Source organism: Polypterus senegalus, chromosome 7, assembly GCF_016835505.1.
Source record: "Polypterus senegalus isolate Bchr_013 chromosome 7, ASM1683550v1, whole genome shotgun sequence".
Classification (NCBI taxonomy): Eukaryota; Metazoa; Chordata; class Cladistia; order Polypteriformes; family Polypteridae; genus Polypterus; species Polypterus senegalus.
This window is the reverse complement of record NC_053160.1, coordinates 173,960,251-173,988,173: the sequence shown is the minus strand read 5'-3', so window position 1 is coordinate 173,988,173 and position 27,923 is coordinate 173,960,251. Positions and strand designations below refer to the sequence as shown.

The following is a 27,923-nucleotide window of genomic DNA, read 5'->3' as shown; positions in this document are numbered from 1 at the left end:
GTCTGAGGTCAAGAGCGCTCTGGAGCAGGTTTTCATCCAGGATGTCTCTGTACATTGCTGCAGTCATCTTTCCCTTTATCCTGACTAGTCTCCCAGTTCCTGCCGCTGAAAAATATCCCCACAGCTTGATGCTGCCACCACCATGCTTCACTGTAGGGATGGTATTAGCCTGGTGATGAGTGGTGCCTGGTTTCCTGCAAATGTGACGCCTGGCATTCACACCAAAGAGTTCAATCTTTGTCTCATCAGACCAGAGAATTTTGTTTCTCATAGTCTGAGAGTCCTTCAGGTGCCTTTTGGCAAACTCCAGGTGGGCTGCCATGTGCCTTTTATGAAGGAGTGGCTTCCGTCTGGCCACTCTACCATACAGGCCTAATTGGTGGATTGCTGCAGAAATGGTTGTCCTTCTGGAAGATTCTCCTCTCTTCACAGAGGACCTCTGGAGCTCTGAAAGAGTGACCTTTGGGTTCTTGGTCACCTCCCTGACTAAGGCCCTTCTCCCCTGATCGCTCAGTTTAGATGGCCGGCCAGCTCTAGGAAGAGTCCTGGTGGTTTCGAACTTCTTCCACTTACGAATGATGGAGGCCACTGTGCTCATTGGGACCTTCAAAGCAGCAGACATTTTTCTGTAACCTTCCCCAGATTTGTGCCTCGAGACAATCTTGTCTCGGAGGTCTACAGACAATTCCTTTGACTTCATGCTTGGTTTGTGCTCTGAACATGAACTGTCAACTGTGGGACCTTCTATAGACAGGTGTGTGCCTTTCCAAATCATGTCACATCAACTGAATTGACCACAGGTGGACTCCAATTAAGCTGCAGAAACATCTTAAGGATGATCAGGAGAAACAGGATGGACCTGAGCTCAATTTGGAGCTTCATGGCAAAGGCTGTGAATACTTATGTACATGTGCTTTCTCAGTTTTTTTATTTTTAATAAATTTGCACAAACCTCAAGTAAACTTTTTTCACGTTGTCATTATGTGGTGTTGTGTGTAGAATTCTGAGGGAAAAAAAGGGATTTAATAGATTTTGGAATAAGACTGTAACATAACAAAATGTGGAAAAAGTGATGCGCTGTGAATACTTTCCGGATGTACTGTAAAGGAGAGAATTAGGCTACGTCCACACTGCTCAGTTTTCATTTTGATACAAAAACAATCTCTGTCCACACTACTGTTTTCACATTCTTTATAAAAGTATTTCCATCCACACTAAAATGACCTGAAGATCATATGACATCCTATCAGTAAATTTTACTGCTCAAAGGTTGATCTTTGATGGCTCATGAGTCTTAATAGAGATTCTCATTGAAGAATCCACATTGCTACAGATGTTTCTCCTACAATTCCTTAGGAGAAATAGCTTTAGATAAAAAGGAAACATGAGATACAACTGAGGTTAAAGGAGTCAAAATTTTGAATTTGGTTTAAATAGTGTGGTATATTTTGTGAGATCTCCATCTATTCTTGTTTTAACCTCTTTCAAGACTTGATATTTTTGACTTATTATTGGACTGATGCCTTTATCCAAGGTAACTAGCAACATATAAGATCTGTCATTGGTTACACTGAAGTGAAGTGACTTCTTCGTAGTTACATGGTGTCAGAAGTGGGATTTAAACACATAACCTCAAGGCTTAAAGTCCAATGATATATTGCCTGCCTTATCTTCCAGAGTGAGTCTGATCGAATTGGGGCACAGCAATATAACTTAAGAGCAACTTATGATATCATTCCGAAGCAAGAACTACAGTTTGGTAAATGTAGTAAAGTATTTTATTACCACAAACAATTGTAAATGCATGTCACCATGTAGTACTGGGCATGCAATGCAAATTCATTCAAATTACAAAAAAAAAATGTCAAGACACTACTTGCACTGAGCCCCTTGTGCTGAGTTCTCTGCTAAAAGAGAAGACACTTGTGAAACTACTATGTTATTTATTAAGCGAAAAATCTGAGATAAATGAGTCAAAAGAACACGTCTTGAATTTCTTTCTTTCTAATCTTATGGTTGTCCAGGAGAAACCACAAAGATATTAAGGAGATCTCTTTCTTGATTTTTTAAGCCAATGGGGTAGTACATACCTCGGATGAACTCGGAGGATAATTCACTGAAACGCATGCGTGACAATATATATAGATGCATAAAATGAACATGAATTTTGCTAGTGAGTTTTTCATTTTTTTAGAGATACATAAATTTGTATAAACATTGAAGATAGTAATTAAAATGTAATTTGGACATTACCTACGAAATGTCAGTTTTATTGAGTTTCCGACATATTTTACATTTGATGGCAGATTTCCAGATGTGAGTAAGTTTAATTATCACGTGTTAGCAGAGCAGAAGGGTTAATAGGCAGCACTGGCATATTGTTTCCAAATGGGATGTGTTCCAGACTTGAAAGGTGGCACTCCATTGGATGTGAAAGGGGGCCGTGGGGTGGGTGTTTCTACATCTTTTTTTTTTTTTTATTCTTCCTAGAACATGGATCTGTTTTCAATACGGTAGCCACCTGCAGGTTTCATATTTGGCTGACAGTGTGTATCTTTCTAGTATTCTTTCAGCCAGGCCCTTTCTACTGAGACATCTCCCGAGCCAAAAAGAAGTTTAAGCTGGAAACATCTGCTGCTTTTCCCACTGTAATTCTGCCGTTCACGTCACTCAGCTAGCAGACTTTATTCACTCCACGGGGTCCGGTCACGTGAGCGCTTTGACACCTGGAGTACCGCAGGGTTTATTTACAGATGCACATGAGGAAATGTCTTTTTTTAAACTGCAACTTGGAGTCGGGGTTCTTTTGCATTGCTGTTATTTTTTTAATTCTTCCCATATTCGTGAAACCTTTCCTTGTTTGCTCACATCTGTCTTTCTAAAGTGTTGTGTATGAGGCTGTGCTTATAATGAGTCAATGGCGTTATCTAGCAGATAGCAAAGCTTGATGCATTTTCCTTGTCATACGTCTATTTACATGTTGTTCTTACTTTTGAAAACAGGCACGCCTTCACTTTAACTGATTTTGTCAAGGGTTGTTAAAGCTCCGCTGATGAAGTCAGTTTTCTGACATTTAAATCATTCATGTTAGATGAAGCTCTATGTCTTCACCAACAGTTCAGCACATATATTCTACTTTTTCCTTAAAAATGTCAGCATTTATTACAGAACGTATATCTTGAGTAATAACTGTTTAATTGATTTTGCAGACAGCATTCATAAAAACAGGACAAAAGACGCACCGAGCGCAAAACTCTCAGGAAAGAATGAGAAGAGCCGAGTTCCCAGAGCTGCAACTTCACGGGCGGAGAGAATATGGCCTGGAGGTGTCATTCCATATGTTATTGGAGGCAATTTCACTGGTGAGATAGTTGGCATTACAGGAAAAAATTGTGTTTCTCCTCGTGGTGGCACACAATAGATGTGTCCGACTCTGGGGAGCAATAGAAACCCTTAGTGATTCACTGCCATTTCATGGTAGGAATTACTTGATGGATTTCTCTGTTTGCATGTGAAATCTTTTTCAGTGTGTTTTTCCTAATTTTAGTCATGTTTTATCCAGAAGATACTTGAATGGTCACTGCTGTTTTATTAAATATATAAACAAAATGAAAGTTCATTCATGCATATCCTAAACTCTCATTTCCTAAGTGTCAAATTGTGGATGTTTTTAACAAGATGTTTGTTTTATTCTTTTTTTTTCATGGATTTTTCTTAAGTTATTACATTATGAGCATATGACTATACTGTATGTTCTGCGATGTCTATTATGGAACACAAATCACGTGAGATTTTTTTCATGGACATTTTAAATTGTGGGCGGCACGGTGGCGCAGTGGGTAGTGCTGCTGCCTCGCAATTAGGAGACCCTGGTTCACTTCCCGGGTCCTCCCTGTGTGGAGTTTGCATGTTCTCCCCATGTCTGCATGGGTTTCCTCCCACAGTCCAAAGACATGCAGGTTTGGTGCATTGGCAATCCGAAATTGTCCCTAGTGTGTGTTTGTGTGCCCTGCGGTGGGCTGGCGCCCTGCCAGGGGTTTGTTGTCTGCCTTGCGCCCTGTGTTGGCTGGGATTAGCTCCAGCAGACCCCCGTGACCCTGTAGTTAGGATATAGCGGGTTGGATGATGGATGGATTTTACATTGTTTGGTGTTGTTCAACCTTGATAACTTTGTTATCTCAGTTATTCATGAAAACTTGACATTACACATTTTCTTGGCCTTCATTACAAACTGCTTGGCATAAGTAATACGTACAAAATATCATTTTTGTGTGGAATATTCCTTTAAGTGTGGCATCCATAAGTACACTTCACTCATTTAATCTTAACGTTCCCAAACCCACTGAATCCAGTGCAGGGTCTTAAATTTTAGCATCCAGGAAGTGATGTTCCCATGTACTGGTCTGTGAACCCAGATGTCCTCTACAGCAGGGGTCACCAACTCCTGTCCTGGAGGACCACCGAGGCTGCAAGTTTTCATTCTAATCCTTTTGTTAATGAGTTCCCTGTTTGTGCTGCTAATTAACTTCTTGTGAATTCATTTTAATTGAATTACTTTTTTAAGATTTGCTTCCCTGAATTTCTTCACCATTCTTCTTGAGTACTTCATTTCTTTATTTAAAGCAGAAATGAAATGTGAGGTGAGTGAGCCAACAGAAGACCAACTAAGTCAGGGCCTCAAACTCCAACCAATTTCACTCCAACCAGCTGCGTAATGAGGTGCCAATTCCTGTCATTAATTAAACCTGTTCGTTAATGCCATGGCTTGTTGCTGCTCTCGTGGTGCAATAGCAGACATTTCCAAAATTGTTGATTTTCTCTTTTCTAAAAGCACTGATTAAATGTTTTGTGGACTTGAGCAGATCGACATTACCTAGACCTTCATCTTTCCTTATTTTCAGAAAATGTACTTTGGACACCAGTTGTTTTGGCTCACTTTGTATCTCATTATTGTTTGGCTGCTAATTAAAGAAAATGAATCAATTAAGAGGTCTGAATCTTCAAGAGCAAGTCAGTTAAAATGAATTCAAAAGAACTTAATTAGCAGCAAAAACAGGTAACTCATTAAGAAAAGGGTTAGAATGAAAACCTGAAGCCACTGCAGCCCTCCAGGACCAGAGTTGGCAACCCCTGCTCTACAGGAAGGGGCGGAGCAGGCTCTTTCTCCTCAGAAGACTCACATCATTCAATATACGTAGCAAAATGCTGCCTGTGTTCTATCAGACAGTCGTTGGCAGTGTCCTCTTTTTTGCTGCCGTGTGTTGGGGAGGCAGTGTGACAGATAAGAACATGAAGAGGCTGGACAAACTGGTGTCAGTAGAACTGTGGACTCACTGGGAATGGTGGTGGAAAGGTGTATGGGGAGGAAGATACAGACCATCATTTACAATAGCAGCCCCCCTCTCCACAACATTTTGGTGGGTCAGAGAAGTAAAAACACAACAGTTGTCTTCTGTCACTGAGCCGCAGAACACAACTCTTCAGAAGATCATCTGTTCTTACTGCCGTGAGATTTTATAATGCTGTTGTCAGTTGAAGTGACTCATGGCCTGCTCAACACTTTACCATCCGACACTGTAACAATTGACCCATTTGTACTTTTTACTATTTATTTTTTTTACTTTCTTGTATACAAAGTATAGGGAACGTATTGTAATTATTGAAAAATTCGACCTTGAGATTTCAATGAATCTCTGCATTTTACACCTCCCTGAGTCTGATTTACTTTCTCGTAGGGAAAGTATTGTAATCGTCCAAAAATTTGATTCAGACCTCCCTGAGTCTGAAAATACCTTTTGTGGAATTATGTCTTTGAGTCTGTGTGTGTATGTGTGTGTGTGTGTAAGCACGATAACTTGAGTATGCTTTCAGTTAGGTCAACCAAATTTTGTATGCAAGTATTAGGTACAAAATGTAGATATCTATCAACTTTTGAGCTATTTCTGCTAACCAGAAGTGTTACTTTTTCTTTCAAGCAGCTTCAAATTCTTTACTTTATTTTTATAATAATTTATAATGATGTTATTAATTTCACTTGATTTGTTGTTGATGGTTCTTTAATGTACATAATATTAAAATATAGTCATTGTCTTGTGGTTTACTATTCAAATATCCATCCTTATATCTGAGAATATGAGACAGTCGAGGGGAAACCACTCTCGGTTTTTTTCCTTGCTTTTATAGTAATTTTAACAGTTTTTATTGATGTGTTTAAGCTACTGGATGTGTCAATTTCCCTGAGAGGTTGAATAACGTATCCATCTATCTATCTAATACCACAGATAATCCTAAAAATGTATTACATGTAAACTTAACTTCTGTTTAGTCAATATCTATCTATCTATCTATCTATCTATCTATCTATCTATCTATCTATCTATCTATCTATCTATCTATCTATTATATAGTGCCTTTCATATCTATCTATCTATCTATCTATCTATCTATCTATCTATCTCTCTATCTATACTCAGCAAAAAAAGAAACGTCCTCTGACTTTCAACTGTTTTTACTTTCAGTAAACTTAATGTGTAAATATTTGTATGAACACTAAAAGAGTCAACACCATAAGACATAAACTAAAAATGTTTCACAATGTGTCCCTAAATGAAGGGAGGCTCAAAATCAAAAGTACCAGTCAGTATCTGGTGTGGCCACCAGCTGCTTGAAGTACTGCAGTGCATCTCCTCCTCATGGACTGGACCAGATCTGTCAGTTCTTGCTGTGAGATGTTACCCCACTCTTCCACCAAGGCACCTGCAAGTTCCTGGACATTTCTGGGGGGAATGGCCCTAGCCCTCACCCTGCGATCCAACAGGTCCCAGACGTGCTCAATGGGATTGAGATCCGGGCTCTTCCACTGCGAGGATGATCAGCTGTCCTTCCTGTCTCCCTGTAGCGCTGTCTTAGGCGTCTCACAGTGCGGACATGGCAATTTATTGCCCTAGCCACATCAGCAGTCCTCATGCCTCCCTGCAGCATGCCTAATGCACGTTCACGCAGATGAGCAGGGACCCTGGGCTTCTTTCACAGTCGGTAGAAAAGTCTCTTTAGTGTCCTGCGTTTTTAGAACTGTGACCTTAAATGCCTACTTTCTGTAAGCTGTTAAGGTCTTAACGACCATTCCACAGGTGCATGTTAATTAATTGATTATGGTTAATTGAACATGCATGGAAAACATTGTTTAAACCCTTTACAATGAAGATCTGTAAAGTTATTTGGATTTTTAAAACATTATTGTTGAAATACACAGTCCTGAAAAAGGGACGTTTCTTTTTTTGCTGAGTATATCTATCTATCTATCTATCTATCTATCTATCTATCTATCTATCTATCTATCTATCTATCTATCTATAAGGACTGCTTTGTGGTATTACCATGTTAGAACAGTATGTTCATTAGGATTATGGCTAGTTAATTTAGATTCATCCAGCTTTTTTAAACCTTTTTTGCAGTACAGAATTACTAAATCTATCCCTTTAGTATCCATCCATCCATCCATTCATTCATTATCCAACCCACTATATCCTAACTACAGGGTTACAGGGGTCTGCTGGAGCCAATCCCAGCCAACACAGGGCACAAGGCAGGAAAGAAACCCTGGGCATGGCGCCAGCCCACCACAGTATCACTTTAGTATATCATGAATATGTCCAATTAATTTTATAAGAAATAGGCAGGAATACAGTGCAGATTGATCTATTTTATAACAGAAATACCTGAAGAGCTAAAAGTATTGTATATTCTGTCGCTATAGACAATCTGAGAGATCTGTGGATGTCTTGACACCCTCATTGCTGAGGCAGAGTGAGGTAAAGGTGTCTGATGATCCACTATGAGGTTGCTGCAGGACCAATGATAGGGTTTAGGGACAAGTGAGGTTAATAAGAGCTTGTAGTATTAGTGTTTTGTCCTCATTTCAATAAGCGTTAAGGAGGCACTCACCTCCCTTCAGGTAGTTTTACTGTATGCCTTTTCAATGGCATCATTGTGGGTGTTGTTTCAATTTGTGGTCTTATTTAATAACGTTTATTTATCTTATTTATAAACAAGGGGTTCAAAGGTGTTGCAGTCTGTGATTAACAAAAAATATACCTTAGAGAATATTTCTCTAGCAAAAATGTATTATTCACAGGAAAAGATTCATTCCCACTGAACTCATGATGATTCATATTTCAGGGTCTTTATTGGCTCTCAGTTGACTTCATGATCTTGTTCTTTTTGTCAATCGTGATCTCATAACACCTGCTTAGACTTCCTTTGCTATCGTGAAAGGGAAATGAACAACCTTAGTGTAAGATTACAACAGGACTCACCCAAATAGCCCGTGCAAGTAAGGTAATTGGGTCTGAAGTGTTGTGATAATGATTTATCGATAGATGACTTGATCATAACTGTAGAAAGAAAGAAAGAATATGACCTGCATCTTGTTAAACTTAGAATCCTCTTTTATCATTTCTGACCTTTGTGAAATTCTGTATCATCCACCTCCTAGTCCATGAGCAGGAGGGCTCACGCCAAATGACTCTGTATTCCATCATGCTCATGTGTGGTTTTCCGCTCCTGCTGAGGTGCACTAGGACAGTTGGCACAACAGGAGAGTCACGCAGCCCCTGCTGGTTCACCCCCTGCTGTCTCGGTGATTGTTCCTAGCCAATTCAGTGTTGCTGTAAAGCCTACTAGCTTGACCATCTGGATACCACCAGAATGATTTAAATAGCAAAAAAGTATTTTTCAGAACAGAGATGCTATTCTGCAAATTAAAAAAATGAAATTCCAAAGCACTTTATTTTAAAATAAAAAACTTAATTTTCCATTTTTTCACTCACAAAAATTACTTTTTCACAGTGAATGCTGACTTCTCTTTTATGCCAAATAAGAATTATCCTAGAATGTGGCATTAGTAACCAGTCAAAAAACCTGTAAAACTTTTTTTATTGTAATTGTATATACTGTACTCAGATTTCTTATGATTTGACATTAATGATGATGTATTTGAAATGTCTCTTTGAAAATGTCTTAATTGAGTGTTTTAATTTCTTCAGGCAGTCAGAGAGCCATGTTCAAACAAGCTATGCGCCACTGGGAAAAGCACACATGTGTGACTTTTATTGAGAGGACAGACGAAGAAAGCTACATTGTATTCACATATAGACCGTGCGGGTAAGTACACTGTATTTTCCCCATCATGAACAATAAGGTTGATAGTTTTCAATTTTGATGGTTACGACATGTCCACTGTGTAGCTGGAGTATAGTGAGTTTTGCCTCTGTCACTGAAAATCTGTTGCATCCTTTTACTTTTTACTAATAAGTTTGAAAGATTTGTCATAAATGTAGACTTGGTCTTTCCACCAGTCCAAGTCTAGAAGTTCAAATGTGTTATTTAACTGACTAATTTTTAGTTGTACTCAAAAACTAAATATTTGAAATGTACTCGGATATTAATGTTTAGCTTCATCAAATTAATTTGCCTTAGTGTGTTTTTAAAATATCCCAAGAACAGGTCTCTATAGTAACAGTAGTACTAGGGGGGCAAGCCCCCCTGGCGCCTTTGGTGCCCAACCCACAGTTTCGGCTAGTCTGAGTCTCGCATTGTGAAGAGGGAGGCTGAACGCACCCCGAGGAGACACGGTCGCTCCTCTGAAACCCCCTCTTAAACGGTGATACAATGGGAAACAAATACAGTTTTTTTTTTAACCTCCTCTTTGCTCGATCAGCTGCTGGCTTACTGCTGCTGCCATGGTGTATGATCTGCATCTCATGCGGCGCTTCAAACATTTAAAAGCCTGTACAGCAGCTGTCCTACTCTTTGTCTTTTAAATCCAGCCCCGGGCGTGGTTAAATCTCTTGGCACTCTTGGTTAAGTCTTGTCTTGCGGGACGGGAGTTCTTGATATTTTTTAGTTTATAATTTAAAAACGGAATAAGAATCTGAAAAACTAACAATATCACATTAAAGTCCGATACATTCTGTAAAGAAATGATACCAAACATATATATGTAGGTTTTAAAATAAGCCAGATTTAAAGCGTGACAAAAAACATGCACTTTTAGGCTTATGATTTTATATAAAGAGTAGATTAGTTATAGTATTGTCATGAGTACAAGCTACAGTGAAATTCTTCTTCCAACCAACATACAACACGTTCCCACTCTCAGATGTCAATATTCTTTAATAGAAAATAGAAATCACCTGATGTAATGCAGTAATAGTAAAAATTAGGCAAAGCACATAGAGAACACACCATGATCTGTTCCAATGTGGGCATTTGTACTGCTGGCGGCCAGCCGAAAACCCATGATTTGCTTCAGAAGCAGCTCTTTTATAGGGTGAACTAATAGGAGAACTCATTTGCTCATTCGCACAATGGCTGCCTCTAAGCTTCCTAGTGATGTCAGTGGACATGTCATGGAATCACATCAGTGACTTATCCCAGTTAGAAGATTTGTACTGTGGCAGCTGCCCTTGGCTTTTCACAAACCCCTCACCAAAACTCTCTTTCACACAGCACCGCCACTACACTCCACCCATTGATAGTGCAAATCCTACTGACTACACCAAGTGTGTTTCCAAGGTCTACTAACTCACAGGCCATCTTTGAATGGTCTTCAGTATAGAAATGACTCAAACTAAGTGTTCATTTCTCTGGTTCTTATTTGTTTTGTAATACACATCCTTTGTCTGCTGCTCCACCTGGAGCACTCGGAGAACAAGCCTATTGACAGTAGTGCTGCAACACTTGTTGCGATATTATAGCCCTTCCATTACAGCAACTTTATAATTCTGTCCATATATCTTTATAGACAGATATCTATATATCTATTATATGTATATCTATAATTCGACTAATCCATAATCAATAAAACTGCAACAATAAAAGTCAGAGGTTTGGCCCAAAGTGGTGTGGTATGTTTTGAAAAATGGAAGTACACAAAAAATCAAAATAAGGATAAGCCAAAGCCAGGGCTAAATGCCAACTTTTGGGGTAATTATTGGCTTTGTAAATCTATTTTAAATTTAGAACTGCTCCCCCCACCTTAGTTTATCTCTACATGACATTGTGCCAGATCAACAGCTGGTTAAAGCATTTTGAAGTTTTGACAAGAACTCTCAAACAGCACTAATTCTGCTTTAACAGTAAACTTTCATTTTATGCAGTGTTACTTGATCTTATTTAATGCCCTCTATTTTTTTATAACAATGGAAATTTACTTGTTTAACCTCAATAATCAAAGTCTATTCAGCCATTTATGTGATCAGTTTTCATTATATACATAATCTTTTCTTTTTTATAGTGCCTTTCATTTTCTTTGCTACTACTCCTTCTTTCAGTTTCTGCCTTTGGTGGTCTTTACTTTTACTAATTATTATCCTGTAAATTCCTTTTTTTTAATCAGTCTTTACATTATGTATACAAAATAATTTTTCAGAGACTCTCAGAGTATGTTTTGCCATTTTGTTAAATGTTTATTTTGTTTATTCTATATAAAGTTTTATATTAATTTACATTTGTTTTGTGCCTATTTTTATCTTTATAAGCATTATACTGGCACTTTAATCAATCGATCAATCGCATCGGTTGTGCATTAGCGGCTAAGCCAGGTTCTCTTTGCTTGGCGGTTTTGTTTTGCCGGCATGCTCGCCTCCGTTGTCTGTCAGTGGCTAAGTGAGGTTCTTTCTCCTCTGAGGTTTTGTTTTAGGCACGGTTCTCTTTCCTCAGCAGTCTCGTTTTGCCATCATTCTCGCCTCCATTGTCTATGAGTGGCTAAGCGAGTTTCTCTCTGCTTGGGGGTTTCATTTTGCCTATGTGCTCACCTCGCTTGTGTATTAGCGGCTAAGTGAATTTCTCTTTTCTCAGGGGATTCACTTTGGCAACAGAGCTTTGAGCTTCATGCTATACCAATGCACTTCCAGGCCAGACAGACAGGCAGACAGACACACACACTTCCACGCGTAGACGTTTATATATAAGATATGGTATATTTCATATTTTTTATATATTCTGATTTATATATTACTAGCTGTGGAAGCCTGTGCTGTAAAAAGTCTGGGCTCCTAGAAACTATTGAAATTTTTAGAAAAAAAATTGAAATGCAGAGTCAGCGGTTTCGTTTTGTGGATGTGCTCGCCCCGCTTGTCTGTCAGCGGCTAAGCGCGTTTCTCTCTCGTGTTTCTTTCCTCGTGTGTCACTTTGGCGACATAGTCACTTTCTTTCAGCTTCATGCTGTAGCCTCATACTAGTTTTTTCTTCTGACTTGTTAACTTGGGGCTGCATTGCCAGCTCCTTGAGCTTCAAGCTGTAGCCTCGCACTTCTGGGCTGGACAGACAGACACACATAGACATTTATTTATAAGGTAATTCAAAAGTATTATATCTAGTGCCTTTTGCTGTCTTTATGTATGCTATTTCTTAAGGTATATTGTCTTTGATGCTTTTTCTTTCATATACTTAGAATCAATTTGCATTCTCTTTGCTGTTTAAAATTGGACTCTAATTAAAATGGTATAGGCCTATATGAACATTATTGTCACTTGTACAGAGTACAATAAATTTGTGAATGCTATGAAATCACTTTATTTCTATTCATTTTTTTTGTCAGCCTCCTCCTGACTTATGAGAAAACCCCTCATATGATTTACTTTTCGACTTGATTTCTAGTTAGGCAAGATGCTGAGCTTTATGGGGATTCCAGTACATTTGGCCCTCTAGACCCCTCATTTTAGGCCATTTATGAACCATATTTGCACAGGAAATTAGATCCTTATTATAAAAAGTAAATCATTAGCTGTCTTCAGCTAAAATGATCAGAACAACTTGAAGCTGTGCAGGCCACAACAACAACAACAACAAGATTTATTTATATAGCACATTTTTATACAAACAGTAGCTCAAAGTGCTTTACATATTAAAGAATAGAAAAATGAAAGACACAATTATAAAACAAAATAAATCAACATTAATTAACATCGAATAAGAGTAAGGTTCAATGGCCAGGGGGGACAGAAAAAACAAAAAAAACTCCAGACGGCTGGAGAAAAAATAAAAATAAAATCTGTAGGGACAACACAATGGGATACAAGGGGGTTAAAGTGAATCTTTTCCAGAAAATGTCGAAAAAAATGTAGACCAGTCACATAGGCATGTGGAGTTTCGTTTTATGCTATTTCAAGGTTGCTGATCATGAGTAGGATAATATTTTTGAAATTTGATTCTTTACTGGTGGTCACTCTAAGAGTCACAAATGACAAATTTCAAACATTAGTATATGGGGTATCGTTATTTGACTATTTCAAGGTCAGTCATTTTGTATATTATATTATTTTAGATTTTTGATCCTTTCCTAGCTATCTAGCCCTCTATAGACCTCAATCAGATGGTGATAAAATGACAAATTTGCTTTATAATTGAGAATATACTTTAAACATTTAAAATGAAGCATACCTTTTAATATTTCAAATATTTCTGCCTATGAAGTAGATCATTACATTTCTTATGAACAACCCAAGTTAGGGCAGCTTATGCTAAATCCAACGTTTTGTTACTTGCATGTGCACCGCCATGATTACTTAATGCAATTGCCTTACCTTGAACATTCTGTCTCCTTTACCTTAAACAACTCTCATTTTTTCCATTCTGTTTATTCTGATTTACTTAGAACTGTTTAAACAGATATTTATTATAATAACTAGCATCCACCTTTATTGATTCATCATTGTTATGCCTGGAAGCTGTCGTGTTACACAATGATAATGTCCACCCTTCAATACCCAATGACTATGCATGGCAGATGAAAGAAAGCTACGAAAATATAAAACTGTTGTTGCGAGAAGTCAAGCAAAATGACACCTTTTATAGGCTAACTAAAAAGATTACAATATGCAAGCTTTCAAGGCAACTCAGGCCCCTTCTTCAGGGAAGATGTAGAAAGCTTGCATATTGTAATCTTTTTAGTTAGCCAATAAAAGGTGTCATTTTGCTTGACTTCTCACTATATCCATAATGGCTAAAACGGTACAACATCCTAGTACTAAAACTGTTGTTGAAACATAAACAGTACAGCAACTACAATTGAAACATCAGAGATGATCTAAAAGTAATGCCTCTACTAATAGGAACGCGCTTAGATATCCCAAGTCCTACTGTTTCATTTGGGAATGGGACCGCCATGCTAAAGAGTCTCATTGCACGAAAAAGAACTTGTCACAATCATAGGCATTCAAAAAACGGTGGTAAATAAGCCACTTGTCTACCCTAATTTTGCTTCCTCTTCATATAAAACTGGACTCATTAAACATTTTGTGAAGGCAATGCAGAAAGAAGGTGAAGGATTTCCATATTTGAGGCAGATGTTCTCATGAAAAACAAGATTAAGGAAGGCATTTTTTTGTTGGTCCATAAATCAGACACATCACCAATGACAAAGCGGTTTGAAGATCTGCTAGTGGGGCCAGAGGAAATCGCATAGAAAGCATTCAAAGATGTTGTTGAGAATTTTCTTGGCAACTACAGACCACCAAACTATATCCAGCTGGTTGACAAAATGCTCCAAGCATGCTCATCCATGCAATATAATATGTCACTAAAGAGTCATTTTTCTGCATTCAGACTTGGACATCTCCTTTAAGATCTTAGTGCAGCCAGTGACAAACATGATGCATGGTTCCACCAGGACATTGTACCGAAGGAAAAGCAATAACGGGGCTAGTGGAATCCATCAATAGAGTACGGGCCGACTACTGTTGGACACTAAAACAAGAACAATCTGATGCAGTGTAGAAATTTGTCTTTAGCTCAGTTGAACTAATGCGATGTGTCAGCATCACTAACACTGAGTACTATCAGCCAATGAATCATTCAGCAGACGTGTGTCAAAAAATGCAACAGGGGCTCCTTTATGCCAATGGCAATACGTCTGCATAAGGCCTGACTGGAAATGTGACAGCCAAGTCAGAGCCATTCTTTCTTTTTAATTTTCTTGCTTTTTAGTCAGTGTGTTTTCAAATAAACAGGAGTGCGTATATTTATTTATTTACTTATATTCACAATTGCAGCCCATTATTATTATTTTTTTTCATTCTGTCGTGGTACATAAAACATGAGTCATTAGACAGATATTCCTCATTTCTGTTTGTGGAATCCAAATACACTTGTGTTCCTCGTTTTCTGCATTATATGCATTGTATTTTCGAATGAGCTCTCATGTAAACGAAGTCTGTGACCGAACATCACTGGGAAATTTGTGTAATGTTGCATGGCCTTAAGAGAATGGCTTCAGTTGAACTAAATGCATTATTCTTCATCAGTTTGTTTGGTCACTTTAAAAAAAAACTGAAAAAAGTTTAATTAAAAAGCAGTTTAAGCATAACTATTCTTCAGTAAGTACAGTGTGTTCTAATTCTAGACCTGATTTGAACCTTGATCTTCTTATTATGCATTTTTTAACTTATTGAAACCTCCTGAGAAAACACAGTTTCACTTCGTACAGGGGCAGCTGGGTGACAGACAACTCGGTGAAAACACAACTCGGCGAAAGACAACTTGGCGAAAAGACAACTCGGCGAAAAGACAACTCGGCGAAAACACAACTCGGCGAAAACACAACTTGGCGAAAAACAATTCAGCGAAAAGACAACTCAGCGACATCCTTTACCAGTTAGGTAATAGTTAGGTTCAAAGAGATTTTTTAATGATATTTAAATGCTAACGTGATTTAAAAAGTTGAAAATAAATTTATAAATGTTGTGAGTAAAGATATTCCTTAAGCCGTACTTGCAGGTCACCTTTTGTATTCTAAATATCGTTATTATACGATTGTAATCAATACAATTTATATAAAGGATTAGCAACTTTGGTTGCAGGAGATAATGTAAGATAGAGTTTGTTCCATCTGCAGAATAAAGTTTGTTCGTCAATTATATAAATTTATTTTCAACATTTTAAATCACGCTGTCATTTAAATATAACTAAAATCTCTTTGAACCTAACTATTACCTAACTTGTAAAGGATGTCACCGAGTTGTATTTCGCCAAGATGTTTTTTTAACCGAATTGTCTTTTGCCGAGTTGTCATTTTGCCGGGTTGTCTTTCATCGAGTTGTCTTTTCGCCGGGTTGTCTTTCGCCTAGTTCTCTTTTCGCTGAGTTGCCACTGAACCATTTCACTTATCATGCTGCCCATCCCTTTCTTTTCTACTTTTTCTTCTTTCTCTGCCTAATTTCCTTTCATTTGGTTTGTTGTACACAGTGCTACACCTTCTTAAAGAGTTAAACGTAACTAGCAAATTCTGAAACATTGGCTAAGATCACGTCAGCACTATTAGTCAAGATATAACTTCTAAGTGGACTTTTGACATGATGTTGAACCACTTAAGATGATGAGATTTTGCTTAGGGCAAGGCATGCAGAACATACAGATAAATGCTGACTGGTAAACTGATCCCGTCTCTGCTTCCTTGACAGATGCTGCTCATATGTCGGCAGACGGGGCAATGGTCCCCAGGCCATATCAATTGGCAAGAACTGTGATAAGTTTGGAATTGTTGTGCATGAACTTGGTCATGTTATTGGCTTTTGGCACGAACACACTCGACCGGACCGAGACGATCATGTGGCCATCATCAGAGAAAACATCCAACCAGGTGAGACTGACTGCACATTTCATCTCAAAATCATTTGTCATGTAGACAGAGTATAATGAAATTCTTTAAAGAACAAGTGGAAGAGCAGGTCACGTCACCTGTGAAGGTTGGGGGCCCACAAACTGGCCTTTTCATGTGTTGTCAAACAATAAAAATATAGACAGGTACTTTGGAAATATTCATTGAACAACTTGCATCAGACCAGCAATTTGGGGATCCCCAGGATCTTGGACAAAAAAATACTAGATAACAAAATACATAAGTATAATACCTTAAACAAGCCTTCACTTCCTTGGAATTCTTCATATTTGATTATTATACAATATGAAGTCACAGCAGCTTATTGATATAGATCAACAGAAAAGTACTTTATGATGTCAAAATTATAAGCAGTGAATGGTGAATACACACAGATGGGAATGGAGACAAGCTAGATGTAGAACTTGTGGCGTAGCAATAGATTGTGCAAAGCACAAGGGCCTACGAGCTTGGGGGACCCACCCAGATTTAAAAAAAAAATGAATAACTTAAATCACTTGCACAGTTCATTGCATTAATTCACAGTTTCAGTGACATATTTACACCATCACCTGGCAAGTCCAATCCAATCCATGATGATATTACATATGCCTACAGTTTACATGAATTTAGACTTCGGGAGTTTGGAGGCTCGGAGCCTAATTGGAGGCACAACACGTCCTAGACCCGCCTTACAGAGAAGTGCACGTTACCAAATTTGGCGACCTTTGCCGTGCCATAGCGAACATGAACAGAAGAAGTTTTGAAGGACATCACATAAATAGTGTAAATATACATTATTATCGTAATTAATTGTTACTTTTGTACTTTGATTTGATGTCAACAATTTTCAAAGTTCGAACTTGTAAATGGTAAATCATAGCAATACTTTTATTAATTTATGGTCCCCGTTAGTCGGCAAATGCTGAATATTTGATCAATTTGACTCTTTTTATACTCTCCCCTTACAACACCATGTCTGCCAGTAGCAGTGGATCTGGCAAACATTATAAGAGTCTTGCTGCTAAACATAAAGCACGCCTGCAACGGAAATTGAAAAACGCTAAGCTTACCAAGATTTCTACCTTTCTCAAAACTGAGCAAGGGTCAGAGATAGTAACTGAGAATGACGATGCTGGTGAAGGTTGCAAGCAGGTTATGCAGATAGTTGCACCTGCCGAGTCTGGAAGTAACGATACGATGGCTTCAGATCAGGTGCTATCTGCTAAAACCGTTAAAAATGGAGAACCTACTAAAGACAGACAAGCGATATATATGACCAAGCAATTTCCTACCAACAAGGCAAATTCCTTGGAACCACTGACACCTCACTTTATGATGTTCATTTTCTCAGAACTTGTGTAAAACGGTCGATTGTGTAGTAATATCCTGTCAGCTGATGTTGTCATTGTAATTTGTTACAAATTGAAATGCTTTATTTTTACAGCACATAACAGTTTCTACTTTCTAGCTTACGTTACATTTTAATCATCTTCCTTCACAAAGTTATCTTGGAAAAGCAAGCAGGTTCACATTTTCCATATATTTATGTACTACTACTACTACTACCCACACCTCCCACATTCCATTCCCTCAATTTACTTTATTTTTACTAACTTACAGCAGCTGTAATAAAGCTATTAAAACAGTTATTACAAATTTCATTTAGAGAGCCGGTTTCTTTGTCACCAACGTGTGATCTGATAGTGACGCGGTTGCGGACACCATGGCCCAGCAGGCCTCTAGGAATCTAGTTGCGAACAAATTACTAACAGTTATGCTAGACAGGAGAGGCCCACCACAGGGCGCTGCACAGGGACCTTCAGCAAGCTAGCTATGCCACTGACTGGCTCCTTTGTCATTTGCATTGTGATAGAGGGCCGGCAGCTCAGTCCGGCTGGGGCATCCTAGGACAAGAAGAGTGGAGAAGGGCAGCCTTTCCAGGACACTGCCTCTTCCAGGATGCTAGGTGGCAGCTCCCCTAGATGATAGTGGTGCCCCGGATTCCTTCAGGGCATCCTGGGACTTGGAGTCCATTTTCTCATCTGGGGGTGCCGCCAGGGAGAGCTCATAAAGGACCTGGGGACTACTACTTTTCCTACAACCCGGAAGTACTTCAGAGTCATGAAGACGGAAGACCATAGTACTTCCGGGATGATTAAGGACTGATGAGGTGGTGTTTGACCCGGAAGAAGAGAAAAACCACTTCCGGGTCATGGACTATTTAAAGGACTGGTGAAGACCCAGCAAGCAGAACCAGAGTTAGGAGGCTGGGTGACAAAACTGCTGGGAGTGAAGGATTATTGTTATTGGAGAATTGTGGCGTGTGTGGTGCTTTGTGCACTTTATTGAAGAAAATAATTAAAAATTCTACTTGGTGCTTTTTACACGTGTGTCTTGGACGTCTGTCTGTTGGGTTTCACAGGGCAACAGTAACCCCTAGCACCCACAGCATCTTATTGCTATTAAGGAGCAGTTAAAACAATGGATACAGCTGTTTAAGACTAAAATAAACAAGGGTTCAAAATCTTAACAAGCGAGGCAAATAAAATGAAGCACAAAAATGTCACTTGAGCAATAAGTGCTTCATCAGCAATAAATGATTTCTCATGAAGCATCTGGGTTGGAACAAAAACCTGAAATCACTGCGGCCCTCCAGGACCGACGTTGCTCAGCCCTGATTTTAAAGGGTCTGAGTCTTAAATAGCAAATAAGTTAAATGAAGTTAATTAGTAGCAAACACTAGTCACTAATTAAGAAAATGGTCAAAATGAAAACCCGTAGCCACTGTGGTTCTCCGGGATTGGAGTTGGCCACCCCTGTAATATACAAAGGAACCACACAGGAGAAGTAAAAGTACAATAATAATGCAGTGATCCCTGCAGACTGGGGTTAGAATAAGGTCACTGTCCTTGAAAGAAATCAACTTCAGGAAGATCATTTAGCTGTAAAGTATTGGTGCTCCAGTGTCCACAAGGTTCTGGGAATGGCAAAGAGCCAACCTGGAAGGTTGCTGTTAAACTGGCAGAGAGATTAATGGTGTAATGTTCCAGTTAGGCAAACACAAAAGAATTGGACCATAGCACAAGTGCTTCAGTTAAGTGAACGTGAATGGGTGGATAAAGCAGGCATCAGGACACACAGTATGTGGTCCTGAGCAGGAGGTTTGAAGGTGTGCAGGAAGACTAGGATGTGTATGCTGAGAGAGGACATTGATGTTGGCATAAACTGAGAGAACAATAGGAGTACGCAGCAGAAATCAAAACTCTTAATTCATAGGCCAGAAACTGCAGGTTTAATGTTTCGATGGTATCTCCTATAGCATTAATAGCAAGAGTGGGAGCGATCACTGCTACAGAAGTAATAAAAGTGCCCTGGGCTTACCTGGAAAATACTTTGTGCTGCATTCTTTATGCCAGTGCTTGTCACAATACGCTTGTGAGAAATTCATTGAAAGCCACTTTTGAATTGCAAATATAAAGCAAAATTATTTAAGTGTTTTTAAACTTGAAATAATGCAAGGTAGAATGAGCTGCTCAGGGTCACATAGCGACTCAATGCTGAGTGTGGCACCATCACCATTATACTTTACATTCTAAACTCTTAGCCACTAGGCTACATTGTTCATAAAAATGTGGCCTTTATTCTCCATCACTGTCCTGCTCCCCCACGCGTCACACGCTGCACGTCATTTCCTTTCAGCTCCCTCTTACACAAGGCTGCTTTTCCTCTCATGAAGGAACCATTGCTTCTGACACCTTTTCTGAGCTTCTGTGTCCCTGACAGGATGCGGATATTTATACCTCATTATGAGGGTCACGTCTGGGAGCAACTTTACAAATACAATTGAGCTCAGCTAAAAACTCAGGGCAGTGTTGCCTGCTGGACAATATACCATTAATCCACAACCTCTGTTAAAATCCCTTGAGCCACTGTGAAGCCACAGTCTAGTCTCCATTTGAAAATAATGGGACTTCCTTAAATGAGTGACTTTGAACTGTGGCCAAGTGCCTAAACATTTTACTAGCTTTATTCCATTGCTTCATAGCTGTGTTCCTCCTACTACTGTATTCCCTTCAATATGTTAGTCTCGTTCAACAATCCTTACATCTCCTGAACCTGCTTAGTCCAGTTTTAGTTTGCCAGTCCAACGTAGGGTACATGCACTTAGACCCCTCTCAGTATCTCAAATGTATTGTATTAACATTTGATTCAGAAAGTATTTGAACCCTTCATGTGACCCTGTGTTAGCATATAGCGGGTTGGACAATGACTGACTTTCTGCACATTATGACATTTCATTCCATCAGTCTTCACTCAATAAACCTTAATGACAAAACTTGTTTACAGAAAGGTTAGGGTTAGGGTTAGGGCAAATTTATTACAAATCAAAAACTGAAATCTCATTCATAGAAGTATTCAGACCCTTAACTGAGTACGTTGTAGAAGCCTCTTTGGCAACATTTCTTTACCATCTTTGTACATCAGGGTTTAGGCAGTGTATCCCATTTTTCCTGCCAGATCCTCTAAATCTCAGTTAGATTGAATGGAAAGTATCTGTAAACTGCCGTCTCCCCATAGGTGTTCTATGGGGTTCGTCTGAGCTTGGGATGAGTCGTAGTCACAGTCAGAGTTTTGTCTCAAAGCCAATCAAGTGTTGTCTTGACTGTATGGTACAGGTCAGTGTCATGGTGAACTGTCACCCCAGATCATGTGCACTTTCTATATTTGGCCGCACTCATCATTCCCAAAATTCTTACCAGTCTCCCTGTCCCTGCAACTGAGAATTTTCCTCCAGTACATGATACTGCAACCTCCATGTTTCACTATAAGGATGGTATTAGGCAGGTGATGAGCAATGCCTGGTCTTCACCAGATGTAGTGCTTGAAGTTCTTCCCTAATGAGTTTCTCCTCATGCTCTCAGAGTCCTTTAAATGATCATATGCCTTTTACTCAATAGTAGTTTTCGTCTAGCCACTCTGCAATAAACACCTGATTGATCGAGTGCTACTGAGATGGTTGCCCTTCCAAAAGGTTCCCCCATCTCAGTACAGGATTTCTGAAACTCTGTTAGAGGAACTATTGGTTTTCTGGTCATCTCCCTGTCCAAAGCCCCTCTTGCCTGGTTTCTCAGACTGGATGGACAGCCAACTCTGGGAAGAGTCCAGGTGGTTCCAGACTTCTTTAATTTCACAATTATTGCATTCAGTGTGCTCATGGGAATGTTCAAACCTTTGGATTTATCCCTTAGCCCTGATTTCTGCCTCACCACAATGTGATCACGGAGGTCTAGTGAGAGTTCCTTGGACTACATGGCTTGTTTTTTGTCCTGACATGCAGTGTTAATTGACAGGTGTGTTCCTTTCTAAATGACGTCTAATCAGTTCAGGTGGACTCCAATCACGTTCTGGAAAAACTCAAGGAGAATTAAAGCAAATCAGAATGCACCTGAGCACAATCTGGAGTCAACAGCAAAGGGTCTGAATACTTACATGAATAAGAGATTTCAGTTTTGGATTTTTAATACATTTGTAAACCTTTCTGAACACATGTTTTCATTTTGTCATAATGGGTTATCAAGTATTGATTGATGGGTAAAAATGGCAGATTCACCCATTTTAAATAAAATGTACAACATGGCAAAGTGTGCAGAGAGTAAAAAGCTCTGAACACTTTCCTAATCACCTGCACATTGGTTTGTAGGTCACCTTGAAAAAAGTTTCTGACTGGAGAAATCTTATATATAAACGTCTACGTGTAGAAGTCTGTGTGTCTGTCTATCCAGCCCGGCAGTTGGATGCTATAAGCATGACGCTCAAAGAAACCGACTCTGTCACCATAAGTGAAACCACCAACAAAAGAGAAACTCACTTAGCCGCTAATACACAAGCAAGGTGAACACATCAGCAAAATGAAACCTCTGAGGAGAGAGAACCTCGCTTAGCCACTAACAGACAACGGAGACGAGCACATCGGCAGAACGAAACCACCAAGAAGAGAGAACCTCGCTTAGCCACTAATAGACAACAGAGGCGAGCACGTCGGCAAAACGAAACCACCAAGGAGAGAGAACCTCGCTTAGTTGCTAATGCACAACCGATGGATGCCATTGACTGATTAAAGTGACTGAATCCATGGTTTCTAGGGACCCGGGCTTTTTACAGCACAGGCTTACACAGCTAGTACAGTAATAATAATAAATAGATATGCATGACTTTGATATGTAGGTAGAAAATTTGGGGACCTGGAGGAATCTACACAAGACATACAAAGGTCTCTACTTGGGAGAGACCTCGAAGATGCTGGACGGCCATCTTGTCTTTTGTCATAATGCTCACTTTTGCCATGCTGTAAGATTTACTAGTTAAACTGCAGTCTCATATTTTTAGCTATGGTGGTCCCTTGCCCAGTTTTAATCCCTCTGCACTTGGATTCAAACTACACATGATGTCTTTGTTCATTAGCACCTTAGTTAAACACTGGACTGCATGCCTATCAAGTTTATGATATGCTCCATCACTTTGTTAGTTTCTTTCTTCAAGCACATTCAGATGTCTTATTGAAGTACTTAACTTTTTGCAAGAGAATGTTTGAAACTATAAAATCCACTCTTTTCTAATGATAAGCTAATGATGAAGACATAAATTAGCGTCTGAAGGGCCTAAGACTGTTACACAGTACTCTACATGTTCATGGTACGTCAGCTACCAGGAGAGGAGAATGCTTGATCATTGCCTCATGCTTCTGCAGTTGTGTTCCGTGGACTCACTAATTTATTATATACTTTACTGCCCTGTCATTTAGCACATTATCAGTTCCAGAAAATCAACTGTAAGTGAGGCAGGTGGATTCGAAGGTTCATGGGATATTCACCCAAGCTGAAAGACACTCATTCACAGTTGAGTAAACCGGTCTTTCTTTTAGCTTGTGCTGAAACCTGCATCATTTTTTTTGCACTGCATACCAAATTCTTGTATGTCTAAGGGGCATTGACAGGCCACCTCCAAGAAGCACGTTCGTATCATCGCCGCATCCAAATTTGTTTTGTTTCAGGAAAGTGTGAAAGGATAAGCTTACTGCAGATGTTCTGCAATGTGACAGGAGCCGGAGTCTGCCCACATTGCTGTCACACAGATCACTAAGTGCATGCTCCAGGAACTTTCCTTTAAAGTGTTTTGTTATTTTGATTTTGTTCTGCCTCCTCAACAATGCCATATTTGACTCAGTATAACCCTGAATTCACTCCATATTTGATAAGAAAAAACCTGGGTACTTTTATTTCTAATATAGTTATGACTCCATTAGTGTGGGTTGAAGAAGAGTTAACTAAATATCTCTGCAGCATTAACAGGTGGCCACATGCTGTGCTCCTATTGCAGCCATGTGGAAATCTAGCCACTTTGTGGTTCTGCCGCTCACATATGGTGATGCGGATGTACAATTTAAACAGATTGTTATTTTCATGAGAATTGTTACATAGGCATAATAGAACTAACTACTTTACATTATAGTGAGTAATTAACCATTTAAAATGTAATAATTTGAAAGTAAATTATGTTTCATGTTGCGTTATAGTTATCCATTGCATTATATGATTTAGTTCTGTTTGGATTGGAAATTAACACGCAAATACTTTTTAAACTCACACTTTTACTGTATAACTTCAGCTAAAACAATTTTATTTTCGTCAATATCGCATTGAATTTTGATTCTGTGTTTGGACTTACATCGTAACAACGCAACATATAAATGCCCGTGAGTTAATTTAGTTTCTATCTCTCTAATAAATTAACCGACTTTTAAAAATGTTTGTCTCTCTGATTAGTTAATTGTTTTTGCAAAAGCTATTCTAACTGGAAACTGTTAATACAAATGGCATATGAAGATCTCCTTTGGTGTCTAATGTTATCCGTGGGAGATGTTCTACATTACCTTTCTTGGATACATCCTTCCTTCAACAGTAATGGAAGACCATATGGTGCAAACAGTTGTAGATATTCTTTGGGATATTGTAAGATGTTAGAGACTTTCTAAGACGTTAGGGACTTTCAAAACTCGACTTGATGTTTTCTTGGAAGAAATAAATGGATAGGACTGGCGAGCTTTGTTGGGCTGAATGGCCTGTTCTCGTCTAGCATGTTCTAATCTTCTAAAGTTGATGTGTTCATCTTACTCATCACCACCACCAACTGTTTCAACACAGTCGATTGATACGCATTTAATCAATTTGCCATATAACCATTCGACAATTTTCACGTTAATTCATTTGACCTCATTGTTTCTCTGTGCTAGGATTGCCTGTGTACTAATTTCTTCTGTTGATAACCTCTGTTTGAATTTCCCTTTGGGATTAATAAAGTACCTATCTATCTATCTATCTATCTATCTATCTATCTATCTATCTATCTATCTATCTATCTATCTATCTATCTATCTATCTATCTATAACCCTTCGGGATGAAATTCTTCAAATAAGTTTTGGACATAATAAGTCTTCTTTTATTGGAACTTAAAAGTGAAGAAAACGTAAAAATTTATAAGAGCTGAGAGAGCAGGAACTGTGTCTGTCAAAAGCATTCACACGAATGAGAGGTGAGAGGGCCGTGTGTGTGATTGAATATTGTTGAGAGGAGGGTGGGACTTGAAAAAATCTCATGGCCAAAGTCTCATCTCGCGGGACTTGAAGAAATCTCTTGGAAAAAGTCTTGTCTCAGGATTTCCTTTTAAAGAGAGATACATTTTGGAGAGAAGTTCCAAAAGAATGAAGAGCGATTTCAAAAAGAATCAATCTATCTATTTTTTGGGCCTCTTATTTCTTTTCATGTTCATATCATATTCATATCTTGGCAACAGTGGGCCTCCATTTTTAGAAACCAACTAAAATTTTATTGAGTTGACCAATTGAGTTGTTTGTTTAGTTTCTTTTTTATGTACATCATGAATTTTCCATGCATTCATCTGGTTTTTGAAAAATCCCATCATGGTCTCCTTTCTCCACATTACCATCAACAAATCAGAAGCCAACAACAAATAGGATTCTGATCTTTCAAAAGGAGTAATCACATTCATTTATACCAGGATGATTTCATTCATTCATGCATTCATTCATGTATTTTTCGGAACCTGCTTATTTCAATGCAGGGTTGCAGTGAGCCCATGCCAGGAGTTTCAGGCTCAAACCAAAAGCAAGATGCCATTGCAGCACAGGGCACACTCATACACAAACCCATAGTCATTTCTCCCACACACACGCTTGGCAAGTGACTGAGAATCAAATTACCCAGAAAAAAACCCACACAGATATGTAAAGAACATGTAAAGTCCACTTGGGCATTCTGGGAGTTGATTTCAGGTCACTTAAACTATAAAGTTCTAGTCCAGCCTTTGCTTCACTCTTTCATAATTTGTATTTATTTTTGTTGGAAACTTTAGTTGCCATGATCTGATTTGGAGTTTATTTACATTTTAGTCATTTCTTGCTGTTTTCAGTGCATTTTTTTGCCACGCTGGCTGCTTAGTCTTATTTTTACAAGTATGACATTCACCAACAGTGATTAGAACTTAATGTGGATTGCCAATTCCTTACCAAAGGAAAATGTTACAGCTCAAAGGTTGATCGTTGATGGCTCATGCAACTTACAAGAGATTCTCATTTATGCTTCATTTAAAAATCAACTTTGTCACAGATGTTTATCCCAAATTTCCTTAAGAGAAATAGCTTTAGACAAAAAGGAGACATGAGATACACCTGAGGTAACAGGAATCAAAATTGGGAATTTGATTTGAAAAGCATGTCTTATTTAGTAAGGTGTTGTTTTAGTCTCTGGGCGGCACGGTGGCGCAGTGGTAGCGCTGCTGCCTCGCAGTTAGGAGACCCGGGTTCGCTTCCCGGGTCCTCCCTGTGTGGAGTTTGCATGTTCTCCCTGTGTCTGCGTGGGTTTCCTCCGGGTGCTCCGGTTTCCTCCCACAGTCCAAAGACATGCAGGTTAGGTGGATTGGCAATTCTGAATTGGCCCTAGTGTGTGCTTGGTGTGTGGGTGTGTTTGTGTGTGTCCTGCGGTGGGTTGGCACCCTGCCCAGGATTGGTTCCTGCCTTGTGCCCTGTGTTGGCTGGGATTGGCTCCAGCAGACCCCCGTGACCCTGTATTCGGATTCAGCGGGTTAGACAATGGATGGATGGATGGATGGATGTTTTAGTCTCTTAAAGACATTATTGGACTGATGACTTTATCCAAGGTGACTTACAATGAGATACAATTGGTTTCTGTTTCTTTTCTTTTTCCAATTGGAACACATGCAGATGAAGAGACTTTCTTGTGGTCATATGGTGTCAGCAGTGGGATCTGAACCCACAGCCTCAGGGCTTGAAGTCCAAAGCCTTAACTACTATGCCACGCTGTCTGTCTTTTCTTCTAAATTGATAGATTGAATATAAATTAGAGCAAATAATCGTATTATTCAGAGACGAGCACTACGGTTTTGTAATCATAGTAATGTGTTTTATTACCATAAACAACTGTCGATACATTTCGATTCATATTAATGAGCATATCATGTAGATACTTTCAAAATGCAAAAAAGAAATGTCAAGACACTGCTTGGGAAATATCAGTCTATTGTGTGACTTTGTTCGAGATCTTTGCTGAATCTCAAGAGGAGAAACTTGTAAGACTATCAGGGCATTTTTTCTGAGGAGAAAGATCTGAGGAGCTGGAGACAAGAGAAAATGCCTCCAATGTCTCCAATTTGGTTCTTTTTGATTTCATTACTGGCAGTGAGAAACCAAACATTTCTCTTTTTGGATTTTTTTTTCTCATGGTTTTTTGCATATCCATCCATTTCCTGAGCCTGCTTATTCTTTTACTGGATTGCAAAGAGCTGTGATTACGTCACTGCTGTCAAGGCACAAACTAGTGATGCGTGAAACAGGCAGGTTTCAATTTATGTACAGCTTCATGAAACTTGCACAAATATTCATTCACTGTCCAAATCTGCTAATGTCTAGGTGCGACTGAAAGCTTTCAAATTGTAGCCAATGATTATACAACTGTGTAATAACTTTGATTTTTGATCTTGGGGATCTCAGGGTTTAGATGTCTCTTAGGCTGGATTTTCCGGTTTTGTCTGTGCTCATTTATAGACATATGGTTCATCTACTGACCCATTTTCATTTTACACATTTTACATATATTGTATGTAACCTCTATATTATATATACGAGGGACGTTCACAAAAGTTTCCGCACTGTTATATTTTCGTTGGAAA

The 27,923-nt window shown here is 38.9% G+C and overlaps 1 protein-coding gene across 4 annotated transcripts in view; it reads left to right on the top strand.

Moving 5' to 3' along the window:
* Positions 1-27,923, top strand: part of tll1 (tolloid-like 1) — a 322,342-nt gene that overhangs the window by 182,364 nt on the left and 112,055 nt on the right. For all 4 annotated transcript variants that reach the window (XM_039759616.1, XM_039759617.1, XM_039759620.1 and 1 more), the window contains 3 exons: positions 3,210-3,362; positions 9,045-9,162; positions 16,461-16,639. In XM_039759616.1, the coding sequence (XP_039615550.1) occupies positions 3,210-3,362; positions 9,045-9,162; positions 16,461-16,639 (450 nt within the window). The remainder of the gene's footprint in view (positions 1-3,209; positions 3,363-9,044; positions 9,163-16,460; positions 16,640-27,923) is intronic.